General features: G+C 33.6%; 1 protein-coding gene and 1 long non-coding RNA gene across 2 annotated transcripts in view; one reads left to right on the top strand and one right to left on the bottom strand.

Moving 5' to 3' along the window:
- LOC140668214 (uncharacterized) overlaps window positions 1-24,671 on the top strand; it is a 77,229-nt gene that overhangs the window by 14,047 nt on the left and 38,511 nt on the right. The window contains exon 2 of the long non-coding RNA XR_012047139.1: window positions 2,150-2,201. This is a non-coding gene — a long non-coding RNA (uncharacterized lncRNA). The remainder of the gene's footprint in view (window positions 1-2,149; window positions 2,202-24,671) is intronic.
- LOC140667630 (uncharacterized) overlaps window positions 14,143-24,671 on the bottom strand; it is a 47,222-nt gene continuing 36,693 nt past the window's right edge. Inside the window, exons 2-7 of the mRNA XM_072895772.1 lie at window positions 15,734-15,988; window positions 15,381-15,638; window positions 14,999-15,195; window positions 14,569-14,771; window positions 14,334-14,485; window positions 14,143-14,262 (exon numbers count right to left, since the gene is read on the bottom strand). Of these exons, the coding sequence (XP_072751873.1) occupies window positions 14,143-14,262; window positions 14,334-14,485; window positions 14,569-14,771; window positions 14,999-15,195; window positions 15,381-15,638; window positions 15,734-15,988 (1,185 nt within the window). The remainder of the gene's footprint in view (window positions 14,263-14,333; window positions 14,486-14,568; window positions 14,772-14,998; window positions 15,196-15,380; window positions 15,639-15,733; window positions 15,989-24,671) is intronic.

Below are 24,671 nucleotides of genomic sequence, written 5' to 3'. Positions count from 1 at the left end.
AATCAAAATGATAATTCTGGATATTTCAGTGATAGGGCGTAAAGATATTCCAACGTATTTTGCACGTTTTCTTCGAAGATCTCTCTCGAAGGATTGCACCGCATCGTTAAGTTTTGATGTAGTCGTGAGTGTCCGTCGCACGATAAAAAGGATACCGGTCTGCGAACGATCGTTTTTAAGCGCATCGGCGCCGTTGCACTTTGTAAACATGTTCCGTTAATGATAATCGTAAGTTCGAAAATTTCGTGCCACTCTCCTCTCATCTCGCAAACAAACCGTTAAACAACTAACCAGGCAATTAGGAAAACTACCTGTCGGCGGTACGTGCGCGGAAACTCGAACGCGTCTCGATTTCGCAGGTGAATAAATTACCTGTCAACATTTCAAGCTTGACACATCCCGCTTTCGCTGCCGCAGATTGCGAGAAGTCGCAAGCTGTATTCGTGTAGACATACGCGATCTTCCAAAAGTCGGTATTTTTCTCAGTTGCAAATATTAATCAAACTAAGGATACTAATCTGTTTTTATCTATTGAACAATCCGCAGATTATAAGATTAAAAAGTAAACGATTTTATTGAAAAAACGGAATAAATAAATATATAAGCATTATTCTTTTAGTTAATAATACAAATAAAATTTATCTAGGTAAAATTTTAGTTGTAGAGGGTCGATTATTAGTAATCTAAAATTCATTAAAAATTAAAAATGACATTCCACTAAATGTTCACCAAGGAAGGATCAATTTTAAATTATTTGTTTTCCGTATTTTATAAAAGAAAAATAGACGATTTTTTGAAACACGCTGTACTCGCACGCGTGTGATGCTGTGCTGTGCACATAGGCGTGCACCCGTCGCCAAGATTGTGCAACCCGAAGAGTGTCAGCGGGTTCGTCGAGGTTCGTTAACTCTCAATTTTGCGGCAGGCCGCACGAGTCGATCCGATCGTTTCGTTCGACTTCTCTCGTCGTTACGTCCGTACGAGCGACGATATTTGCAAGCGCTTCAGACCTCGAAAAAAATTTACTCCGCAGACGCGCAGTTAATGTCCCAGCTATAAATTATAGCCGCGGTTTACCCCAGCGATATTCACTGAATGAAAATTAATATTAGCCCTATTGTTAGACTTGCTTATGTATAACAAAAGTAAAAGTAAAAGATTGATATGAATCCATTATAATTATATAATTCAATATAATCTATTGTAATTCTTATACTTTATATATTTGTCTTTTATAAATCTAATCTTATCAATAATTCTATCATTTCTATAATAGAAATCGAGAAAATTAATTTTCTCGAGAATACACATATAATTTGCGTTGCTTTTGTTACATTACAATAATTATTATCAATATTATTGTTTTTTTTTAAAGAAAAATTGTTTATCGAGTATCGAGATTATTGAATGTACAGAAAAATTTTTTTCAAAAGCACCTCAGTAGGTATTTCTTTTACGATGTTATATCCAATTATATTTTTATGCACGAGTGAAAGACATGTAGGTTAAATCATTGTGTGGCACAATAGTAATTAACATTTTAAAAATTACTGTTTTTATAATTATAAATATTTTCTGCTTGTATGTATAAAATTTAATATTGTTTCCAATATTAAATTTTTTTTTTTTTTTTTTTTTTTGATACCTTTGTTTAAAATTGCAATCAGGTTACGCAATCAGGTTAGAAAAGAATATATATTCACTATATAATAAATTTTCTATAATGTTATTAATAATAAGTTTAATTTAGAGTGTGGAAATTGTGTTGAACAATTTTCTATATATTTATCTATAAAGAAATACTAATTGATAGAATACGTGATTTTGAAACAAAACACTAAATATAATTTCTTTTTGTCTAGTATATAAATTATGTTTGAACATCATAATACCATATCTTTTTCGTACATTTTACATTTGCTTTTATTTATTTATTTTAAATATATTAATAAAATCTCTTGCATATTGCACTGTTATAAATTTTCTTTGCAGAAAGAATGTCTTTTAGAATTTATCAAAATTATTCTATTATATATCTTCTTATTATTGTACGCATCGAATATAAAATTTGGTGCGTACAATAATAATTTTTTGAAATATCAATTTGAACGCTATTTTAATTTGAATCTTTTATATTTGTATGTTATAGATCAACGTAGCTTTAATGCCGTAGCGTCAACTCCGCTGTTTCACATCAATCGGTGAGTGATAAACATCTTTTACAGAGGTAACGGAATTTGTGTAGAAATTGTAGATATAGACTGTAGATAGATCCGTTACCTCAAAATGGATGAGCTAAAACATTAAATATTTTTTCCTGGATATAAGTACATTATACTAGATTATTATATTATTTTCTTTATATATATGTATGATAAAATTAAATAAATAATACGGATATGTAATTAATGAAACATGATTTTGATTTGTTTTTTCTTACATCTATATATTCAAGAATAAATATTATACAAATTAATGCAAGCGAGTAATATATTTAAAGATTTTTCCAATATGTATCATAAGTGTAAATTAAAAAAAGATAAAAACCGGTTTAGTTACATAACAGTTTTAACCAAATTAATTTTATAAAGAACACACTAAATGATTATCAATTATTATTATAGTGCAATTTTTCTTTATAATAAACTTATCGATTATTCCAATTTGTTGTAGCTCATCCATCTGTGTTGATTAATAACTTGATTTTGCATTTGAAGCAAATTATATGACATGAGATTCACTAGACATTTTACGGATGTTTCACGATGAAAAATAATTTTTGATATAAATTAGTCAGTTTAGACTAAATTTTACATTAGTTATGTTGAAAGAGATTTAATTCTAAAACATATACATTCTTTATGTATCATATCAAAAATAATTTGAATACCAACATCGCGATAGTAAGAAGAATATGAATGTAATAATGAAAGAATGTAATAAACAACGAGATATTAATATAGATGTAAAATTTAATTATAGAGACAAATGAAAATAAAAAAATTATAATTTACAATAGAATTGCTTGTGCGGAAGTTTATTATCCCTTTTGGTTCTCATGTCATTTATGGTAAATTTCACCTAAAGTAAGATTATATATAGCAACGATATGCACTATAAGGATATATTAATAAACAATATATTAATTAACAATATTGATATAAATTTTCGGTTTGTGCTAGTGGAGAGAATTTGTTCTTTTTCCGACCGTTTTACAGCTTCATATTTACATATTTTATCATATATTTTAACATTATTTAAACATTCACAAGATACAATTTTTGTATATAATTTTACATCAAAAAACTACACAAATGCGAAAAACACTTTTTAATAATTTATTTTTAATAAATATTATTGTTGGGTCAGCAGCACTAAATCAGTCACATGATTTTAATCATACGCGAGTATAGAGTTATATTGATGAAATACACAGATAGATGGGATAATAAATATTTATGTCAGAATAAAAACACGCTATTAAATTTATATTATCATCTAAAAATGGCGGGATTCTTGAAAAACATGCGTAAATATAAAGTTTCCAGGTAGCAAAGAGCAATCGTGACACATGTACATGTCTGTTCTTCAGCCATATTTTTGCACCGAGTTGTATTTTATATCATTCGTATAAAATGTGACACGCGCGCGCGCGTTATACCCACGTGATTAATTAATGACGATATCAGCAATTTTTATTAATTCTGGATTTATTGAAATAACAGAAAGCACGTATTCTATTAGATCTTCTCGTAAAATATATCATAAATGGAAGTTCAAAAAATTTGCTGATATGCAAAAAACATTATCTTTAATTACTGTAAATTTTTTTTTTCGACAACGACAGTGACGTTAAAAACCGGTCGTTTTGCAATACATATTCCACGCAATATGTATGTTGTCCGTGAATACTAAATTCAACAGATAATGATGTCGTGCATCACTCTGTGATAATTATACGTCGCGAACGAATTTAACAATGTAACGTTTGCACTTTGTGAAGTGTCAACGAACATAAAAAGCGCTTGCATTTTAATCGAACGACAGAAATAAAAACAGTGGGAAAACTGAAAAATCTCTCTCTCTCTCTCTCTCTCTCTCATGCGTTGAGGCAAAATGAATCGCCGCGTATTCGTGACGAGCAGAAGAGAAGAGAAAAGAAATAAGAGGTGAACGATTAAGAGAAAAAGGAGGGAGAGACGACTCGCGTGCCAGAATCAACCATATTTTGACGGGCAGATATTTCCACTACTGACGAAATTAACCACGCGCGTTCACTCGCGAGGACAAAAACTAATGACTTTCACGCTAACCACTTAGATTAATTAATGGAATAACTAAAAATGGCGTGCTACGGCATGCATTTATTTAGAACCAGATTCTGCGCGTTCTTTCTCCTGACCGTATGCGCATAAAATTGAATGAGAAATTAGAAGCGTGTGTCTTACAATTAAACAGAAAATAATTAATTAATAATTAACATAATAATAATAAACGTAAGTATATGAAACACGCGAATAAAAATAGCAGAAACATTTTCAAAATATTAATTCCATATGGTGCGATTATTATTTAATACTTTTATTTTTTGCATCTTTTACACGAAAAGTATAAAGATTCAAACTATCTAAAATTAAACAAAATATCTCAAAATTCGGTATTGTAGAGGTAGGGAGGGAAGGGAAGGTGTTAACATGAGAGGATGACAGGATTCCAGTCCAGAATTTACAAACGAAATGTCAGGTAAGATTGAAAATTACTCGAACATCACGATTCCTCAATTCTGAAACTTTCAAAACGAAATGGCTTTATATTCAAGCTAGTGCTCGAGAAGTAACTGTCCGGGACGTCTCAAAGTAGCTATCGTACGCGAAGATGATTCAGACAAGTCGGATTTCGAAGGAAGACGTAGACGAGTCACGCGACAGTTTGACAGACAGACATTAACGATCCACGATTGATCCGCGTGATTGCCATCGCCCGATCACGCACACTTTATCGGGCTTCTTTGGTTCGCGCGGGGGAGATCGAAATTCGAAACGATCCTTTCATCGTTATTTATCATCGGTTTTGCGCCTTCGTGTTTTGCGATTATATAAACAGATGGAGAAAATATAAAAAAAAGAATAACAGATATTTATTCCACCTTAAAGTAGAAAACATCAGTTTATTGTAAGACTATTTCAATCGAAATGTAGAAAAATTAAGAAAAATATTATATAACATTTCTAAAGTTGAAAGTGTGGTCGATTTTTCTTTAGCGAGAATATATCAACCAAAAAATTATCAAACTTTTTAAATTAAATTTATATAATAGAAAGATAGAAGGGAGAAAGGTAAAAATATTTTTAAGCGATCTCTTTCCAATAATTCGAATCGTTATAAGCATTGCACGTAGTTATAATGAACCAGCTTTAAATGCCGATTACCGGAATAATGCTAATACGTTGCGATTACGCAATGTATAATTACACGCCGACAAAGAGGATATCATCTCACGTAATTGCTATTGCAATAAATTACACATATTACAATTTCAGGCTCCATTATGTCTCCCATTACGCGCCGCAATTTTAGTCGGTTATAATTGTACTACCGGCATCATTAAGTATTCAAACTCATTATATTTTTATTCCGGTGAACGCTCCAAATCATTTGACCGATTTCTTTACCTTTACGTAAAGTTTTATAACAAATTTACCATTTTTTTTCTACAAGTTCCATTGGGAAATTCATTTGTTTCTAAAATTGATGAATTGTTAGAATAACAAATACGTATAAAATTATCGATTTATTTTCTCCATCTGAATTTGAATGTTAATCAGCATTATATTGTAGAAACGCGTTTAAAATTCTACGAAGTAACATAACGACGATGACGCATATCACGATCGTATTAACGCGTGCGATGAGGCACGGCTGTCAAATTATCGAAGCGCCGAGTATCCTTGAAGAAATTCATCTCCATCATCGTCCCTCTTAGCGAGACGATCCCGCGGGATAAGATGGAATCCTCCTCGCGCGAATTCTCCCGCGAACGGGCCCCTTTGGTCCGATGTACGTACACGCGTCGCACACGCCGCGTATGCACGCACGCACGCATACGTACGCACGTGTATACGAGTGTCTCGAATGGCGCGCACCTCGCATGGTGGTTTCCACACGCGTAATCACCTGTCTCGTCCATCATAAGGCCCGCGTACCCGGTTAGATGTAATATGCCGCGGCCCACGCAAAACCCGTCCGACATCCCAACGTTTCAACACACGCCCACGAACGGGTCGGCTCGCTTTCAAAATGTCGTAAGTCAAATTGCCCTGGAGTGCACCGTTTCATCATCCGGACGCGGGTGCGTGTTACATTGCGCTGCGTGTCTTGTGCACGCATCGCATCGCATCGCATCGCATCGCATCGTATCGTATCGCGTCGGGGCCTGATTCGCGCGTGGGCGTGCGGCGTGTATGCACGTGACCGACGGACAGGCATATCCGCGATCAAATGTACGAGATTGCTGATTAGCCGCCGCGGTGGAACTCGCGAAGTAGATATTTCTAGCACCGAGAGAAGGGGAATTGTTCGGATTTCATACCGCAGTTAGAGTCGATTAAGCGATGCGCGAGAGTCAATTTATTTCATTCATTTTCTGAAGATATTCTAAATGTTTCAAAAGGACTGATATTTATCCCGATGAATTTTTCATTATACGCAGTTTAACAATTTTTGCTTTCTTCCGGAAAATTTTCATTATATTTATAATATAAATAATTGAGAAAATTAACACTATAAACTTGAAACGATCTTTATTTAATAATAAGTCAAGAATGTATATTTTATATCATTATAAGAATGTATATCGAAATGAATGTGATTAATCAACCAACGCGCAGACAGTACGTTTAGTCTGACATTCAACCTCGGAAATGTTACTTGCCCAATTAACATAGATTAAACCATATCACAGAAGCGTGGAATTGTAGGGGAGACCTGAGAATCTGGCTCCGCCAGAAATATGATACGTATCGTATATCTAAAGAGACACCGACGCGACGCTTCATTAAATATATTCAGAGTGCTACCTTGGTTAAAAAAAAATCTAACAATCAGTTTAGTATGTAACTCAGGCTAATCAACTACAATCTGACATTGCATAATTACGTTGTATGTATATACACGAGATTTTAGGAAGGAGAGATATAAAAATACATAATAACAAAGCAATAATTATGTGTAAAATTCATAACGATAAACACGTATAAACAATACAAAAGTATAATATCAAAAAAATATAAATTATAGATGGAAAGCGATAAATTAAGAGTTTTATGATTTTTTTTTTCAAGACCCATCTTGTCAAGAGGCTTTTGATAACTTTATGAGTATGACAAATGGATCAATTTCATCAATTACATCCTTTGAAACAGAATTTCAGTGGAAACTATGCGTAGCAAAATAGAGTTAATAGTCTTCCTTCTACCCATCGTCCGCTACTCTTGTATGCAAAATACATTGCGTTACACTTGCGTCGTGCGTCTTCAGCAACGTGCAATTTTCCATCCGCCTACGCGGGGATTAATCTTTCATGTTAAATAACTTGGTAATTTTTTGATGCTACAATATTGAATGAAATAACGGTTATTTTGGACCTTTGGTATATCCGACAGTTGAAACGGAGTATCTAGCCGATTGGGAGAGAGAAATTTCACGTAACAGCGCCCACGGATAAATGTAAAACGCGACGAATCGAGACGTACGCGCCTTTGCGGCGCCTAAAACGCACAGTCCCGCAATAAATTGTCGCCGAGGTATCAATAACTTCGATATCGCGCCTTTTAAACGCCGGTTAATAGTCGCGCCGCGTCGGTTCTCGGACTCGTTGCCGCCGGCTGAACAACTTTGAATAACGATCCATGACGAATTCGACGGACAGCCCCACCTGAAAGCCCGTCTCTTATACCAGCTGGTATTTATCCGACCAAGCGGTGCTCCATTTACATGAGACGATCATAGACACAAGGGGTGAGGGGCAAGTGTGGGAGGGAAGGCAGCGTACATTGACGGGGAGAAGATGTAACCGGTCGGTGGAAGAGCGTGAAAATTTCGGAACTCCGGTGTAAACATCGCGGGTGGTATTTTCCCCTTCTTCACATATCGCTCTCGTCTATGTCTCTTTTTTTTTTTTTTTTTCTTTTTTTTTTCTAACCGAGAATACACTCATTGTTTCATGGCGAGTTATATGCCTTTCTCGACATCCGTCGAGGTTCCGGTGAACCCGCATGCGCGCAGCGCAATTCATCAAAGCCGGAGCTGAGGAGGGTAGAACGTTTCGAGTATCGATACCGTAACTAAGGATTATGCCGATAACGATCGCCGCCACGATACGCGCTTCGACCGGTACGTAATTAATTGCGTCGACGTCTTTATAGCGATATGCGCGTATTCTTCGGCCGTTGCCGTCGGACTATCGTGCCAACGGCATTCGCCGAGCAATTTACCGTGATCTATCGGTGGTAGAAACGACTAGACAGACGTTCCTACCCTTTGGGCATCGCGTTATCGATAATGTGATAATTATTTATTTATTTCGTGATTTATATCAATCTTATCGAAATAAAGAATTTTTGCGAGATGTAGTTTAATATATTGTATATATTTATCTATAATGAAAGCAACTGTGTGAATAAAAAACTTTTACTATGTATCCTTCATTAATCTCATATATTTATTTATGTACTATTTTTCTGTGATTATGACATTTCTTACAATTCATATTCTTTTCTTTTGTTTTACTAGAAATATCGGAATCTATCATAAAGAGATGATTTAAGAACTTGGCTAAATTCTATTTTTTTTTTTTTTTTTTTTTTTCAGAAAAAGCTCTCAACTTTTTCTCAATGTTGTTTCTTGAACCATATTTCTCTTGAGAACGTTGAACTGTCATTGAAATAATTTTCTCAGAATGAAACGTTTGTAGAACATTTCGAAAGAAAATCCATCATTAATACCTCGATACGATACAATTGCATGTTGAATTTGATCTTTCGTCATTCATTATACATATGCCGATGCGATATCTAAAGTAGTTATCACCGATTTTGAAAATAATCCGTATAATCCGGAACGGTCGATGCTCGCCCTGGTCGAGGAAGCAGCCGCGATAAACTCTGGCTTCGGATCGATGTAAAAAGCATTTCCGCAAATAAAAACGTATAATTCTATGTTGTACGCGTCACTTTTAAAACTGCGCTACGCGTCACGCCCATATCCGGCCTCACGTTTCCGGTCGCGAGAAGCACCATCGGATTTCGCAGACGCGGAGATGAGTCGAGGGGCGAGTGCGAGGTGCGATGGAGAAGGAAAAAAAACCGAAATGCAAACATACGTACGCAGCCGGCCAGGCAGATCTGCACGGGTAAATATCGCGCCGAACACGCCCGTCGCAATTACACGAGTGCCTGCAAGTATAATGAGGCGTACGTTTCATTGTGATTTATGCAACGGCTGGTCCCTACGTTCGTGTATACGTGTCGTTGCAAAGAACCACCTCTCCCTTGGCCCAACAGTAAATTCACGGGGAATACGCGTGGAATTGAAGCGGCCGAAAAGAATCTTTGCGTTGTACGCGCGAATCGTCCTTCGATTGCCGATTACGTTGATTTCTCGTTCACACGCTCTCTATAGTTTGTTCAGATTGAAATAAATTGCCAGATATAAGATCAATCTTACTGATTTTTTGTCACGTTGCATATATTGTACATCTGTCAATGAGAATTTATGAATTTAGAAGAGATTGTTTTCAACTTAATATCTTGCTAATATTAATATTTTATAAAAAATTGACTATAATAAAATACAAATCACTACGAGTATTATAGAGCAACAATAAATTATTCATTTCGCAAGAGATCAAAGAAATATAACGGTATGTTATATATATATATATATATATATATATATATATATATATATATATATATATCCCTTGAATATCCTGTGTATCATAATTAAATTAAATTTGCCCTCTTGTCTTGATTGATTCGCAAATGTTTTATAATGAGACAGCTAGGAAGGTTCAATTCCGTTGGTCGCGCGTTAAATATGCAATCTCGGGGATCATGATGGTCGGCTCTCGAACGAGAAGGTTTCGCATTACCGGCGATTTCGTTGGTAAGGCAATCGTCGCAACGCGAAGAGAGATATTAACCCTAAAGGACTGTAAATATCAATGCGTAATAAATTACGTTGAATAGGCGAGATTATAGGTGGCCGACCGATGATTTTAGCAGTAATTTTTGTACACCCTCGACCCCATCGTAATACTCTGTTATTAATACTTATTCCACCATCGTTTCGTTCATGCGCGTCGAAATAATAATATTTTTAGTAGAGTCCATAAAATTGTGTATCCGCGGCGAACGACGCGTGATTTCCTCCGAGGATGCATTCGCGCGCCTAGAAATCCGACATTTTTGCGCATCTAGTACTAGAATGCAAGCGTAATGGAAATTATATATTATTCAGTACTTTGACGTAATTTTTCTAGAATGTAATAGACGCCGATAATCATTAGAGCTGTGTGCTTTGGATCGACTATAACGTTTTATTCTCTGCAAAAATATTGTAATGAATAGCATCGCAAATGCTTATCCACATTTCAAACAAATAATAAAAGGAACGTGGAAAAAGGCATGGAAAAAATTTCTTAACTTTTATTCATTTTGCATATTAAATCTTTGTCACATTAAATGACTAGCAACTGACATTTTTTGCATTACGAGCGTTAATGTAAATAATAGTTATGAACGCGACGCGCCAATCGAATAGTTTAACCAATAGCTGATATAGACATGTAATAGATATAAAATGATAAATTGATAGTAAACAGCTTTCATAAATCCGCAATCTTATCTTACATCGCGTCGTTAATCGTCTTGAATCGACAAATACAGGCGCAATATTCCCTTCTATGTATGTATTTTAAGCGATAAATTGATCGACCTAAACAACTCGTCAAAATGCTGACACATGACCTGCCCGACATGACAGGCGTCATGGACCTTGCGTGTCCCGCTCAGCCGGTTTAATACTATTCGGTTACATGTATTATTCAATCAGCCAATAAGAAGAAAGACACGCGATTTATGCAATATACACGGTGAAAGCTAAGGGACCTTAGCGTGGGTGGACACATCGCACGTGAATCATCTTCGTTCTTAAATTATGAGAGTAACAACGTTTGAGTATTTGAGTAATGAAGAAATGTCATCGAAATAAATTTCTTTCATAATTAAAATTAAATTAAATTAAATATATACTTAAAAATTAATTAAAATGTATAAAAATTAATTGAAATAAATTTAATCAAAATTAATTTAAAATACTTGAAAATAGAAAATTTATACTTATTGTTAGAAAATAAGTCATACTTTTTTACAGGAATTGATTTAATTATGCTAAATCGTTGCAATGTTTACATTTCTAACTAATTTTTAATATTATATTGTTATATATATTAAGTGTGTTTCTTTTTTAATCACATTCTCGATATTTGATAAAAATTTGTAACAAAGTGTGAAGATATTTATAAACAAATACAATGTAGAATCGCAAATTATGCGCTTCCTTGAGAAGACTGAATTAAGATTTTTTTATCACGCACAATTATCCAAGATGATGATTCACAAAGCTTATGGAAAAGGTCCCAATCAAATCTAACTATTAGCGTATAGCATATTTCGTTACTAGCTGGGTGTCTTTGATTGTTAATAATAGCCGTAATAACGAGCTCTTTACATCCAGATTACACGTGGCTTGGAAGGCAGCGCGATAGGCTTACAAGCACTATAAAATAATAAAAGTCGATTTACCTTCTGTATACGCAATGATACATCGCTATTTAGGGCCCACATAGAATATAAAGAGTACATCTAGCACACATATGCACGCACAATAAGTTTTATTTATTTATTTATTTTATTTACATATTTATTTTTTTTTTCACCAAATAATCAATCATCAAATAGCAATTATTTTGGTAAAATTAATACCTTATTTTAAATTTACATATATGTGTATATATATTCTTTTTTTAAGTTTTATCTTTGCTTTTAATTTATATTTTTAATCGAGACAAGATTTATATATGACAGAATATTTTTTGAACGTTGTTTATTAATGCTTGAAGTTTCTGATAAATAAAATTGATGAAAACAGATTCTAACTAAACGATAAGTAATAATAATATGTATATAAATCAGGAGAAGCTTAAAATTCTCGAGTTTTTTCACTTGCACTAGATATTGTTGAAGTATTGCTAATGCTAGAATCGATCATTTTTGGATCATATGAATGACTTGACTCACCGAAATTCATGCTCTTTTTTTTACAAGCTCTTGTACTGCATTCCATTAAAGTACTATCGCATTTTTTCAAATCGCATTTAAATCCTAATACTCGTCTTCTCTTGAAGCTTTTATACAAAGATTTCATTTTCGCAAAGGTATGTTTTGTCGTCTTTCTAAGAAATGGCAAGACGTTCTGTTGGAAGATTTTTTTTATTGAGATTTAACATTTCGCACAAGAATATTTCGAAGAAGAAAAGTAGAGAAAACCTGTAATTTTTCGGAAGATTCTTTCATTGTTGGTTTTAGTTGGTCAGACAGTTCAATCGCGGACTTTTTATCGGATTTTGGTTGACGAGATGATTCACGCAATATTTGCGGTTTGTCATTCAATGTTTGAACTCTGAAATATATATAAAATGCAAGATAGACATTTGTGCGATCAGACCATCTTTGAACTAATCGTGCAAAAATAATTTCTGTATCCGTTAATGTGTGTGTATACATATATTAGATATATTACATTTTTATGATCTATTAAAATAATCATATATATAATTGTAACAGTACACAAATAATCAATTAATATAAGATTCAGACAAATTAATATTTTTTAAAGCAATTAATCTTATTATTAATTAAAATTACAATTATAGAATTTCAGAAAGAGACGACAATATCAATTAAACAAAGTTTTAAATTAATTAATATTGACAAAATCGATCAAACGATATACCTATCTTTATTCTCTTTATAATGCGTACATGATTTCGAACATCCGCTTCTAAAAGAAAATGACTTAATTCTCCCTATAGGCTTGCACGACTCTGAACATTGGTCGTTCTGAATTGTCGGTGTACTTTTCTTTCTCTTCAAAAACATTTCGCTTGATTCAAAATTCAAGATACAAATGGATTCATCAAAAGCTGTCGATTTTTCCTTTTTCTTTTCCATTATAAACACTTTTAAATATTTCTATAGATTTTTCTTATTATTCCGATTTATTCTGACAAAATTTTGCCTTTGATCGTTTGAATGTCTTGCTTCATCGGGTACATAGAAGTACATCATTTTTTTTTAAATTTTCGATCATTCCGATCTGTTGATCTGTTTTATAATGTTATCTGTCCCCTTTATAATCGGGAAATTGCTTGCAAAGTTCAACTTTATGTCCAGCTAGTGCTTTTAAACGAGGTGCTCGGAGTCGAAAGCGGAGATCTCAATATCGCTCGTTCACGAAGAATTACAAAAGTTTTAGAACCCATTTTTAATTTATTGCAAATAGCAGGAGCCGGACTCCTAGCTATTATAAGAATTTTCTCCATTTTACGTGTCTAAATTTAAAATAAAAAATTAGTTTTCTTACATTTATACACACATAAGTTTCCAAGATATGTATATGATAATTAATAATGAATAGAGATAAACGAAGTGATAACCTAATTATCATCTGATTAGTTACCTTGTTATCATTATTTGATGAACGTGTGCATACATTCCAAAGCTTTTTCTTAAAATTTTTGCAGAACTTAACAACACTGCGATACGCGGTCGAAATTATGAAATATTTTAATTATGGTAGAGTCACTTTATAAACGCAGACATGAAGACAACAAGCTGAATTTGAAAGTTAAACATTGCGAATCTCGATAAGTACAATCGATATATACATCCATGCGTCTAACATCAAGGAATTAAATAAAATGCAGAAATATAATAAATAAATATTGTTATATATTTTATTTGAAATTCTTTGTACAATATCAGTAAAATGTATTTATATCTTTGACTGCATTGTTAAACGTTAATCTCTGCTTTTTGCCTTTGAAATTTTTGTTGGAAATTTTTGAACATGATTAATATCCTTTTCAATAATCGTTTTCGTTTTCGATTTATGATTTACTACATTTGTGGATGAAAGTTCCTAAAACAAAAAGAAAATAATAATTGACAGATATTAAAAAATAAAATTTATAAATGATGTATAAGTTTTACCTTGTTTAAATCCACATTTGATTCAAAATCGGCAGTGACAGCAAGCTTCTTGCTTCCAGTATTTTCGCTGCTAAATGTTTCTCGAGGCTTTAATCTGTCTTCGAACATTGTTTGTGTGTTTTGGCCGTACCATATTTCTCTCGGTAGCACAACTGAAAATCGTACAAATATAAGTTTGAGGTAGAAATATTTCAATTTTAATTCTATTCTTTTTCTTTCTCAATCCGCGTCTTACTGTTTGATTTGTCGGTCCTCTTTTTTTTATCTTGAAATTCCATTTTGTCACATGCTTCTTTGGATCTAGGTGATCTGTCTGGTGTCTTTTCTTCGTCGCTCCTACCTTCCTGCGCTTCCGTCCAAAATTCGGAATGAACAATACTCTGTTTACTTGCATCAGCTCCTTTAGCGTATCGTTGAGTCGGTTCAAGTCTATCAGTACTAAAAAATTATTTTTCTCAAAATATCTCCTCTAGAATATTTGTACGTGTTAAATTTTAATAGATCCTATAATTGTATCGATATAATAATTTTATATCGTATCGACATAATAATCAATATAATTTTGAATATTGATTAAAGTATGACAAGTAAAATTAATGGATATACGTTAATATAATCAAGCTGTTAAAAAAAATCACGAATAATTTTAAAAGAATAAACTTTACCTCTTAATTTTCATTAACGTTGGTTTTATATCGAGATTGTAATATGGAGTAGTGTTGATATCTGAATACGCTTTCCCATGTTTCTTCCAAGAATCTGTATACTGTTCACTTTCCAATCCTCTTGAAGAAATTCCGAAATGGGAACTAGCGACATCACTTCTTTTTTGGGATCTTACTGGCACAAAATGACGCGGAAGCTGTAGAAAATTATAAATGTTATAAGTATATACTTTATCTTTCATTAAATCATTACGAAATTGTTCATTAAACAGGGCAGTTTGGAAACTATACATTTTATTTTTTGATTTTTTTATACATTTTATACATTTTGATTTTTTAATGATATTCTCGATGAAAGTAAGAGATTGAAAGAAATTTGTACCTGGTCGGTCCCTTCTTCAAGTAACAATAACGTAACCAGTGACCCATCTAAAACCCCATGGAGATGTGGCAATTTTTGCTGGCAACAATCAGCTGAACGCGCCTTTAGAAGTTTCCACCAAGAGTTTTCATTTTCCAAAAATGTCTTTATCTTCCCCATTTCCCGTAAACAGTTGTCCACTGCGTCGTGAACGTTTTTTAAGTCAGTTACCTTGACATCCGACAATGATTTCAGTACATCTTCCTGTTGAATCTTTCTCTAAATTTTAATACGAATATTACGCTGTATTTCAAATTATCCATTATTATTTTTCATATTTATTCAAAGGGTTTACGTTGTTAATAAATTATTACCTTGTCACACTTTGAGTCATCGAGATCCTGAACGTTTCTCCTCAATTCTTGAATTTTGCCTACGACACAATCGTCATTGTAGGAACGTGAATCAAGTTTGGATCTCAAATCTGTACCGACTTTCGCATTACATCTCCTTGGATCGCAGTACTCCCTTCGTCTCGTGACAGGCGATTTATAACGGTTTTCCAGAGTGCGTGAATTGAAAGCAGTCGGCGAAGTAAGACCAGTACAAATCTTGCACGAAAGAGGTTCCTGCAAAAAATAAAGTATCGCATTTGACGAGTTTACACATTGTCAAAAATATATTTGTAATACAACTACATGCTTTTCCAACACTTTAATTGAAAGTTTTTATTTGCAGATCTAATGTCTAAGAGACATAATATTTGCGTAGTTGTATCAATTATAATTTAATATGCAAATTTAACTATCTAAAAATGTGGAATAGGTTACGTACCATCCAGGTTAGAAATCTTTTATATTTTCTATTTTTTCTTTTTTTTTAATTTTAATATATTTCGTGAGACATCGTCATTTTGTATTTAGATATATCTATAAGTTATAGAATATATTTGAGCTTGCATTTTGTTATTATTTTATTAGAAATTTATTAATGTTACATTATTTTAAAATTTAAAGTACATATTTATTGAAAAAAATTTAGATGTGAAATAACGTAACATTGTTTTTGTAAAAGAGCGAAACTTCAAGCAGTTATTGTGTAAAATACTAAACTACCTATTTATAAAATTCGGAATAAACGTGTCATTTTATTAAAATAAATATTATATTTTAAAAATAAATAATTATAATTATTTTACTTACATAATTTCTCTCTCTCTCTCTCTCTCTCTCTCTCTCTCTTTGTTTGCAGGATTTTAAGTCATTTGTATTTATATATATATATACACACACTTATATTAAGAAATATAAATTTAGTTTTAGAATTCCATGTAATAGTTAATTATAAATTCTTATTAATTAAATTCACTTTCCATAAAAAATAAAATAATTATAAATTCTTTATAATTAAATTCACTTTTCACAAAAGATTGTCTTCACCTTTAACGAAAGGATCTACGTAAGGCTTTTTAACAGCATAAAATCACTATGCGAATAATCTCTTTGAAGAAGAATCCAGCTGACTCATACTGAAAATGAATCAACATTTCTGTTAACGACACAATATCTTGTGAAAATAGACTTTTACGTTTCTAGCTCAATGTCAAGAATCTTAGTGTTTCTTTTTGCAACAATATAGATGCCCACCGTGCATAATAATAGCTCTTAAACTTTACTCAATCGTTTTTCACGGACAACATAATGTAATCCTTCAACAAATTACGTAGTATTGTGCTGAAAGAATTCTCAAAATCTCAAAGTTCTCTAGCTTCTCTAAACAGTACAGAATATATATAGTAATCTCTATAAATATATTTCGTGCGTGTGTGCAATAGATCATATTAAATATTTGTAAAGGCAACGTTCCGAAAAATTGCAGCGTTATAATACAACGATCTATCTTTACGGTGGATGCATCGCAATTCAATGTTCTGCGGCGTGTAAATGCGGATTTAAATCGTAGGTCAAAAAGTCGGGCATTGAAGAGGCAAGCCTGTAAACGCTTCGTTTACGCGGCGGCCCGAAATCGGACGCGTTCTCCCTTGAAATCTCGCGCGACCGAACAACCCGCATAATTGCATTGTGACGAGAGCCGCAAGTCCGCGCACGGTCGGATTCACAATGAAATGTGAAAATAAAAAAGTCAACGAGAGATCGTCGCCGGGATAAAATCAGGACTTTCGAGAAAGAGAAAGTGTCGCCTTCCTATTCATTTGCAAAAGAGCGTGGCGCGCAGCACTATGGAGAATTGTAAATAGGATAGCTTTCCTACAAACCCAGGTAAAGACGCGACTCGCAATAGTGCCGAAATTGGATCATTCAGGTGCAAAGTAGGGTAAACCCACAATTCTTTTCTAATCTTAATATTCCACTCGACTTTTCATCCATCTCGATGTTTCTTTAAAACTTTCTTTAAAAAGGGAAGATTTCGTTGCGCTGTGAAATTCATTTCGTGACCTCGTTTCCCTCTCGCTATTGCTCTAGCTCTAAGCTCAATCATCCGTATAATTAAGTGATAAAAGACAATTTTTTACGGTAGTCAGACACATCTTATGTATCTCTTTATACGGTTTTTTTTTTTTTTTTTTTTTTTATTTAAAGATTGCAATTATCTTACGTTATCACTTCGAAATTGTAATAATATATTTATGAGAAGTCTTTTACACACGTCTGCGATGTTCATTCGGTAAGACATTAATAACATCGACCTCTCTCTTTATTTCAAGGAGCGTATCCATGACAAATGCCGTACCTTTCAAGAACTTATATCCCCTCGCGTTTAAACCCACTTTCATCCACGATTTTCTTTCTTTTAAAAATCTTTGGGGCGAAATAAAAGAAAGTATGACCGCGTTAAGAAAGTTTCACGGCAGGCACGTATGTAACGGGCGAAGAATGTGAAGCGCGCGCGATAAAATTCAGCTCGTAAATCTTCGTCGAGTGGATTGTTTGCGGACGTAGCTGGTGGATACCTCGAAGAGGTTGCTCCATCCCGAAATTGGGTTATTCAAGTGCAAAGCAGAGCGTCGATGGCGGACGAGAGCGATCCTTCAACGTCCCCTCCATTCCGGAGGCCCTGAGTATTTTTTTCTTTTTTTTTTTTTTTGTAAAAAAATACGGATTTTTCATTCATGGCAACCGTGGAAATCAGAAGGTTAGGCGAGTTCATGAATTTCCATGTAAAATGTTTCTCTTTTCAGTTTTCTCTTGACATATCTTACGTACGTATCATATTGTATTGTGTAAAAATGACGTGACCATCATTTCCTTTTTACGTATTTTTTACTAGCATATTTCAAGCATCAGACTTTGCGATATCGCTCAGATAATTAAAAAAAATTTTGTGTATAGCATTCTGTATAAAACATGTAAAAATTATAAAACTACTTAATGTATAACATTCTGTATATATATTTAAGTAAAATTGCTCTTTTCCTTTCATAGTCATTATATTTTACATTTGACACGCGTCAAATGTAAAATATTTTTGCTACACAGTTTTCTCTATATACATATATATTATTTGGATATTTATAAATGAAAAAACCTTATAAACCGGCGACTTTTCTTAATTATAATAAATAGTTCTCATCTCTGATAAGAAATACATAGAGATGTAAATTATAGTCACTGTTACACTCTATCTCACAATATTACAGTTTATCACACAAAAATAAATAGGAATTATTAACATAAATCCGTTTGGTATCGTTCTTTTTCGCAGTTTCGGAAAAAGAAAAGGTCCAACTTTCCGTCGTAAATTTTAATCGAATTGGATTGTTGGCAAACACAAATTATGTTGACATTCGCGTTTGCATGTTTGCGGGGAAAAAACTGACCAGACTTTCAAAATCGGAACATAAAGGTAGACCACCTAGCAAACCACTATAGAATGCGGTAACTATAAAGAAGTATCTCTACAATCATTTGTCGCGATATGAAAGATATTCGTTGATCTTCTAACCGAGTTAACAGGTAAGAACCAGGTAAATGCACTGCGGGATTTTTTACATTGCTATATTGAATACATGTTGAACAAAACAAAATCGGATTGTCTCTTATATCAGAGACGAAAAGTCGGCCACAAAGTCAATATAGACTAATTGTTGCCTTTATAGTTTTTACGTTTATTCTTTCGAAGAAACTTTTCTTCTTAACTAAAGCAATATTTCGAAAAAAAAGATGTTTTCTACCGTTTTTTCCTTGCTTCATATTTTTCTTTGAGAGTTTTTCAATGTGAAAGCAGCCGTGTATCATTTAAAAATTTTCTATGTTCGGCAAAATTAATTCACACAACGCAAAATCATCAACTGTATTTCAATATTTAATGTTTTAACTTATATTAATTTTAACGAAAGAGAATTTATTAATCATAATTTTCTATATACTTTAAGGAAACATGTGATAAAATACAATATTTAAAGAAGTTTTCAGAATAAACACGAATATTATACATCAATAATATACGAATAATATATATGAAATTATATTATATGATATCTCAATACATAAATCTGAAATAGCTAGCTGTGGCTGTAAACTTGAATGGCAGAGCATTCTTCCAGAGAAGAAGACAAATTTTTTTCCACGGAGTAATAAAAATATTTGTATCTGTGACAGATTTTTCTCTTTTGATATGAAATAAAACGAATTTATGAGTAGATGACTTCCTTCCATCTTTCGTGTGTATCTCGTGAGTTTGAATAGAGACGATACCGCAGATTTCTAAATTACTTTTTAAGTGTAGCCGCTTTTACAATCCTGCGATTCCTTTTTCATTTTTACTAGGACTCACGAATTATATGTCGTCGTGTTCGAATACGTGCTGTTCGACACCCTCTTTTACGGCTTTTCCAAGAGACCCTCTCGCGCATCGAAATGGAGGACCTCCTACGGATTTATTCGAGACATAGACGGTATTGATTGCAGGCGATTGCCAACGCTGCTTCGCGAGAAACACGTGAAAAGTGAAAAACTTGCGATGACACGAGCATCGTCGTCTGTTGCAAAGGCTAGGAACAACTTGGGTGGTCACGCGAAATATGTCGCCGCTATTGAAACATGATTTTAGCATGAGGATAGAAGGGTAGCATTATTCATATCATTTTTATTTGCACACGTTTTATGAGCACACGTAGAAAGCATGCGTAGGCTCTTGTAAATAAAGTTTATAAACGAGAGAAGAAAATGTGTGTCTAATAGAACTTCCTCTGTTTATAAAAACTACAAATTTTATTTAATAATTAATAAGTTTTTATATACAAGATGTTTTATGTAATCTATTTTTAACATTAATTTAAATAAATAATTTAATAATCAATAACTATCATTTATAATCTATTTTTATTATTAATTTAAAAAAACATTTAATAATCAATACGTAGATAATAATTAATTTTATTATTTATTTAAAAAATCAAATTTTTTGAGTAATAATTATCTGTCAGGATCAATCAGGAGGGAACATATATATGTTGGAAAGGCCTTCAAAAGGTTCATATCTTTAAATAAGACTGCTTTGGGCCGTGAAAAATTTGATCACCCTATTCGTAGGTCACGATGCGAATGATTTTGCGATGTTATAAATCGTCGAGTGTCATCGCATCGTATAAAATCGTCCAAGCATTAAGATCGCTCCAAGTCAATCGGGTCGCACCCAGCAGACAAGGAAGCTTGTAAAGCGCGCGTTCTGGGTGGCCGTACCACTTTGCCGCGCGCGTTACGTTTCTTAATATTATGCGGACCACGCAGCTGTGCGAGCTGTTGTTCCCCAATTGGGCTAGGACGAAAAAAACGTCAGCGAGAAAAATCGTCCGCCGAAAAAGGGTGAACGAAACGCACCATAAATGTCTTCTCAAAGCTTAAGCTGCAGCCGTATTAGGTAAAACTCTCGTGGAAAGACGAGTTTGTTTTTAATCAGAACTGCAGTAATATCGGGAAGCAATTAATTTTACGAAGTCAAGACAGCTTTATTACTCAGTCGTTACGTATAATTAGCGCAATATTATAATATTACATATATAATGATACAACTTTATTTATACAAAGAAAAAATATAATGTCTTATACATATAATCTTGACACAATTACGTTTATTCTTTTTATAGATTATTGTATTTAAAAGAAATTTGTCTCGTAAATAAAAAAATGGGACAGATACATTTTTGATCCAAGATCTATCTGAATTTCTTCGCCTTTCTCTCGGCATACGACACATTTAAACGATGGGATATCGCTAGATCAGGCCACCCTGAACGCCAAAAAGTCTTTGACTTCCGCGGTCCGTTTCATCCCAACACAACGAATGCATAGATCATCGGGTGTCGCTCTGTTTATACCACAAACGTCCAAATAACGTCGCCGACTATTCGGGATCTATTAAGTGCGGGTCTTCTCAAAAGATCTATATGGATAGAAGGAAAAAGGGGGCGCGCGCTGAATATACCTGGATCCAGATCGCGTTCTAAACCACCGACCATTGATGTCACCGCGCTATATAGCCGGTGTCTCGCGTCTCTTGTTGTCTAAATATTTGAACCATTTACAGGATACAATTTCGTGGATCATGGTTTTATATAAGATCTGTTACGGGCCGAGGTGCGATTTAACATGCGCTTTTATTGTCAGCTTCTGCAAGCAGATGTCAAACTTGGGGACATTAAATATTTATGACTGATGTATTATATACAAGAATCTTGTTTATCACAATTCATTACAAGAGACGTACAGATGTATAGCATTTTTACTGTTACATTTTAAGATTTTATTTAGTGCATTTAAAAGATATAAAAGTATGAATGTACAAAAGTATGTGTCAGGAAAGACATAGATATTTATTCTTCATGCATTAACATTAGCATATCTTTATTAGACTTTTATTATATATAATTTTATTATTTTTTTTTTATTATGTAATAATTTTAAATATTTTATTATATAACTTTATCATGTAATACATATGTATATAAATTTCTCTTAAATTAAAAATGTAGACAAGATATAATTTATATATTTAGCGATAAAACAAATACTATTTTCCAAAAACTGAAATAGGTGACAACCAGTTATTTAAAAACATTTTAACCAACGATTATATAGCCGAAAAGAGAAAGCTATACCTGTTTGGAAGAGATCGAGTCTGTCAACTATTAATGTCACCGCAGAGAGTTCCGACAATGTGTTTGCACTCCGCACTATCCGGGATGTCCTACAACGTGGGGCATAGTTACACGGTGCCCTGCTGCCCTCGAGAGAGCCCCTATTGATATCTATCTGGCGACACCGTAACATCCTTTTCTTGATCCGCCGACACCGACCTCGCCGAAATCCTCTATTCGTTCTCGAAGGCCGGGCTGTCTTTTTCTACAACCGGTTCGACGAACGCTCGCTCCTCATCACAAAGAACCGCCATCGGAACGTCTCATTTTCAAATTGTTTCGTTTCGGTCTTGACCTCTCGGTGACGTATTATCAGCCTATCAGTTACGTGAGGAGAAAGAGATATTTTACTTTTAATAAATAGATTTCAAACGCGGTTTCTCTGATCTAACAGCTGCATGTTAGCGTTACAGATTCTTGGCTCGCGTACTTTTCGCAACATGATAATCTCAATACGCTAAATGAGGTATCCGAGAAGCAAAGTGCTAATATCGCCCTCGAGATCAAAACATCCTCGTCTGTGAGATGATCTATCCATTCGCAACATGCGTCACACACACGCACACAATCTCTCACACTCTCATTTTCCAGCAACGGCGGATGATCCCCCTCCTCGGATACTATGTATTCATTATCGCTCGCATGCAGGGGCGTATACTCCTAATGATTAGCAGTCGTTTGGTTACGCCCTGGCAACGGCAATTGCGAGTTGGCAGAAGCATCCAAGTTGAAGCGCACCGACTTGTTTATCGAGTTTGCATTAGCATCATAGAAAGTGCTGTTGCATTTATTCGTCGCTCAATTGCCGCGATAACGAAAATGAAAATTGCGAGAGAGGTTCTAAAAATAACTTTAAATTTGAAAATAATTCAATGCTCCCAAAACGTCCGTGGATATATAAAAATGAACATATAATTTTATACAATACTGTGTATGGTAACAAAAAATCCTAGTAAATTAAAAATATTATAATTTTATCTCCTGATAATTTTTATAAGAATGTTTCTAATAAAAAATTAACACTAGAAGTACTGAACCGTTTTTCTCACCATTTCTATTTTTTAGATTAGTAACCTATTTCTTATGTAAAAGATAAGATTCTGATCTTAATTACTTCCTTTATTAACCCTTATTCCGTACTGATAGATCATTTTTGTCTGTGATTTTTCTAACAACACGTCAATTTCTCGAAAACAAATAATCATAAAATAATATATTTAAGTAAATTATTTTTCAAATTTATTATTTTAGTCTTTATTTAGAATGTTTAAAGAAGGTATATACATTTTTTCAGATTTTTTAAAACACTTTTACATATTAATAAACTTATCGAAAATACGCTGACCCACCTATACAGTTAGAAGGTGTCAAAAATAACAATACGGAGTAAGGGTTAAATGATTGATAAAAAAAGTTATAAAATTTCAGACTTTTATCTTTTGCACAAAAAAATAGGGTAATTAATTAAAAAATAGAAACGTTCAGAAATGACCGCTCGGTACTTCTAGTGTTAAAAGATAACTTATCTCTTTTATCAAGTAAAATTTAAAATAATCTCGACCGACTATTGAGCGTGAAAACGCAACGCATTCAGATCACAAATTAATTTTCTTACATTAATAATCTGCATCGCAAAAAGAGATATCGGAATAGAAATAATTAAATTACGCGACGAGTGACTTTGTAATTATAAGAATTTTTGCGAATAATCAAACGCGTTTACAATCAAAGAGTTGGGTGTTAGACAAAATTGGCAATTCTCTGTTTCTCTCTCTCTCTCTCTCTCTCTCTTTCTCTCATTTGCCAACAATTAGAGACAACCGTTTAACGTCTGCGATTTCAATGCTACTTGTGCACGTGCGAATAGACGCTTCGTGTTCTAATCGTACGGTTTATTGATCTCCTGCCGCCTCTTCTCTCTCCCTCTTGCCCTCTCCCCTTCATCACAAATCGCCTTTAATCACGCGCAATGTTGTTGAGCCTTCAACGAGAATACGCCCATTAACTCATTGACGTATCAATCCTTTTCGAACAAGGAATGCGAGCATCACACAGATCGATTCCGCAGTTGCTTCTGGTGTTGCGTTCCGGTCACTTAATTTACTGCGAGGATCTTGGATTAGTTTTGTAATGAAAACTCGCGAAAGTATGCTGGC

The sequence above is a fragment of the Anoplolepis gracilipes genome, chromosome 7 (assembly GCF_047496725.1).
Source record: "Anoplolepis gracilipes chromosome 7, ASM4749672v1, whole genome shotgun sequence".
In the NCBI taxonomy this organism is placed as follows: domain Eukaryota; kingdom Metazoa; phylum Arthropoda; class Insecta; order Hymenoptera; family Formicidae; genus Anoplolepis; species Anoplolepis gracilipes.
Note: the sequence above shows the minus strand (reverse complement) of the source record. Positions and strands in the feature narration are given on the sequence as shown.